General features: G+C 40.3%; 1 protein-coding gene across 1 annotated transcript; it reads left to right on the forward strand.

Moving 5' to 3' along the window:
* The first annotated feature begins 454 nt into the window (after window positions 1-454).
* On the forward strand, window positions 455-1,384 carry LOC120931265 (secreted RxLR effector protein 161-like). The gene has a single exon (XM_040342539.1). The coding sequence runs from the start codon at window positions 652-654 to the stop codon at window positions 1,297-1,299; it is 648 nt and encodes a 215-aa protein (XP_040198473.1). The 5' UTR covers window positions 455-651; the 3' UTR covers window positions 1,300-1,384.
* The last annotated feature ends 430 nt before the right edge of the window (window positions 1,385-1,814 follow it).

Consider the following 1,814-nt stretch of genomic DNA (forward strand, 5'->3'; position numbering starts at 1 on the left):
CTACGATGAGACATTTGCCCCAGTCGTCAAACATACCACAATCAGAGCTCTACTCACAGTTGCAACTACAAAACAAATGCTAGTAAAGCACTTTGATGTAAAAACCGCTTTCCTACACAGTGACTTAACAGAAGACATCTACATGGAGCAACCAGAGGGCTTTGTAGACCCACAAAAGCCAGAACAGGTGTGTAAACTTAAGAAGGGGATCTACGGGCTCAAGCAAGCAGCCAGAGCATGGAACATGAAGATTAATGAGGCGCTTTTGAGAGAATCCTTTCAGAGGAGCAAGGCCGATCCCTGCCTATACACCAAGAAACTAAATGGTAGGTGGATCTTTGTACTCATTTATGTAGATGATCTGTTAGTATGTTATGAGCAAGAAGGGGATTGTTCCAGACTGCTGGAGGTCTTAAACATGGACTTTGAAACAAAAGATCTAGGTGATGTCAAACACTTCCTAGGCATGCAGATAGAAAGAGAAGAAGATGGTAGTTTTCTTATTAACCAGAGTCACAAAATACAGGAAGTAATTGAAACTTTTGGGCTCAATGATGCCAAACCAGTCAACTCGCCTATGGAGACAAATTATCTTAAAGAATTAAACAACTCAATTAACCCCTGCAAAATGACTCACAATTCAGAAGAGCAATGGGGAAGTTACTATACATTGCCACAGTGGCAAGGCCTGACATAGCTACAGCAGTGGGATTCTTATGCAGAAAAGTATCCCAGCCAACCCAGATGGACTGGAACGCAGCAAAAAGGATCATACGCTATTTGAAGGGAACAATAGACTTTAAACTGAAATTTTCATCAACAGGGAAGAGTGGTCTGACTGGATATGTGGATGCAGACTGGGCAGGTGACCCCAGTGATCGGAAATCCACCAGTGGACACCTGTTTCTATTTAAAGACGGTCTGATCAGCTGGACCACCAGAAAACAGTCCACAGTGACACTGTCCTCCACCGAAGCAGAATACGTGGCCGCATCACAAGCAGGGCAAGAGGTAATCTGGTTGAGACAATTGCTGGAAGATCTAGATCAGATCCAGAAAGAGTCCACGCCAATCTATGAGGACAATCAAGGATGTATAGCACTCGCACAGACAGAGCGGATAAACCCGAGAACCAAACACATAGACGTGAGATATCACTTCTTAAGAGACTTACAAGAGCAAGGACAGATGGATCTACAATACTGTCCCACTGAGGAAATGTTAGCAGACATCCTTACTAAGCCTTTGCCTGCAAAGAGACATATGGATCTAACAAGAAGAATCGGTTTGTCTAATTAAGCACTTCACAATGAGAAGGGGTGTTGGAGACTGAACATTGTTTCATGCTATGTTATACATTGCTTGGTTTATTTCCCTGTGTATTTGGAGTATGACCACTAGATGTCACTATACACAGATACTCTATCATAATGTTCTTTGTGTTAACTATCTGTTACTGCATTTTTCCTGTTATCTATGGTTGTTGTTCTTCTATATCTCGTGTGCTAACATGAGCACCATGCTCTCTGCTGTATGTCTCTTCAATACAAATGAATCCAAGTAAACTACAGCCATCCATATATGTCTGATTATTCTTTGCATCATCTGCACCAGCCAACACTTTTAACATTCAATTTGGAATAAATGTAATTTCCAGAATGAAAACCCACATACATTGTTAGAAATTAATTTGTTTGAAAAACATTTTTCATTCTGATTTTTAAACTTTTGAAAATGAACAACGATTTGACACCACCATTAGAAAATCTAATGAATGTTAAAATGTAAAAGTTTGGACAACATATTTCTTGATT

Source organism: Rana temporaria, chromosome 3 (genome assembly GCF_905171775.1).
Source record: "Rana temporaria chromosome 3, aRanTem1.1, whole genome shotgun sequence".
In the NCBI taxonomy this organism is placed as follows: Eukaryota; Metazoa; Chordata; class Amphibia; order Anura; family Ranidae; genus Rana; species Rana temporaria.

Bases quoted from the DNA above. Each gene is read 5' to 3' on its own strand.
- LOC120931265 (XM_040342539.1), top strand. From the start codon at position 652: ATGGGGAAGTTACTATACATTGCCACAGTGGCAAGGCCTGACATAGCT.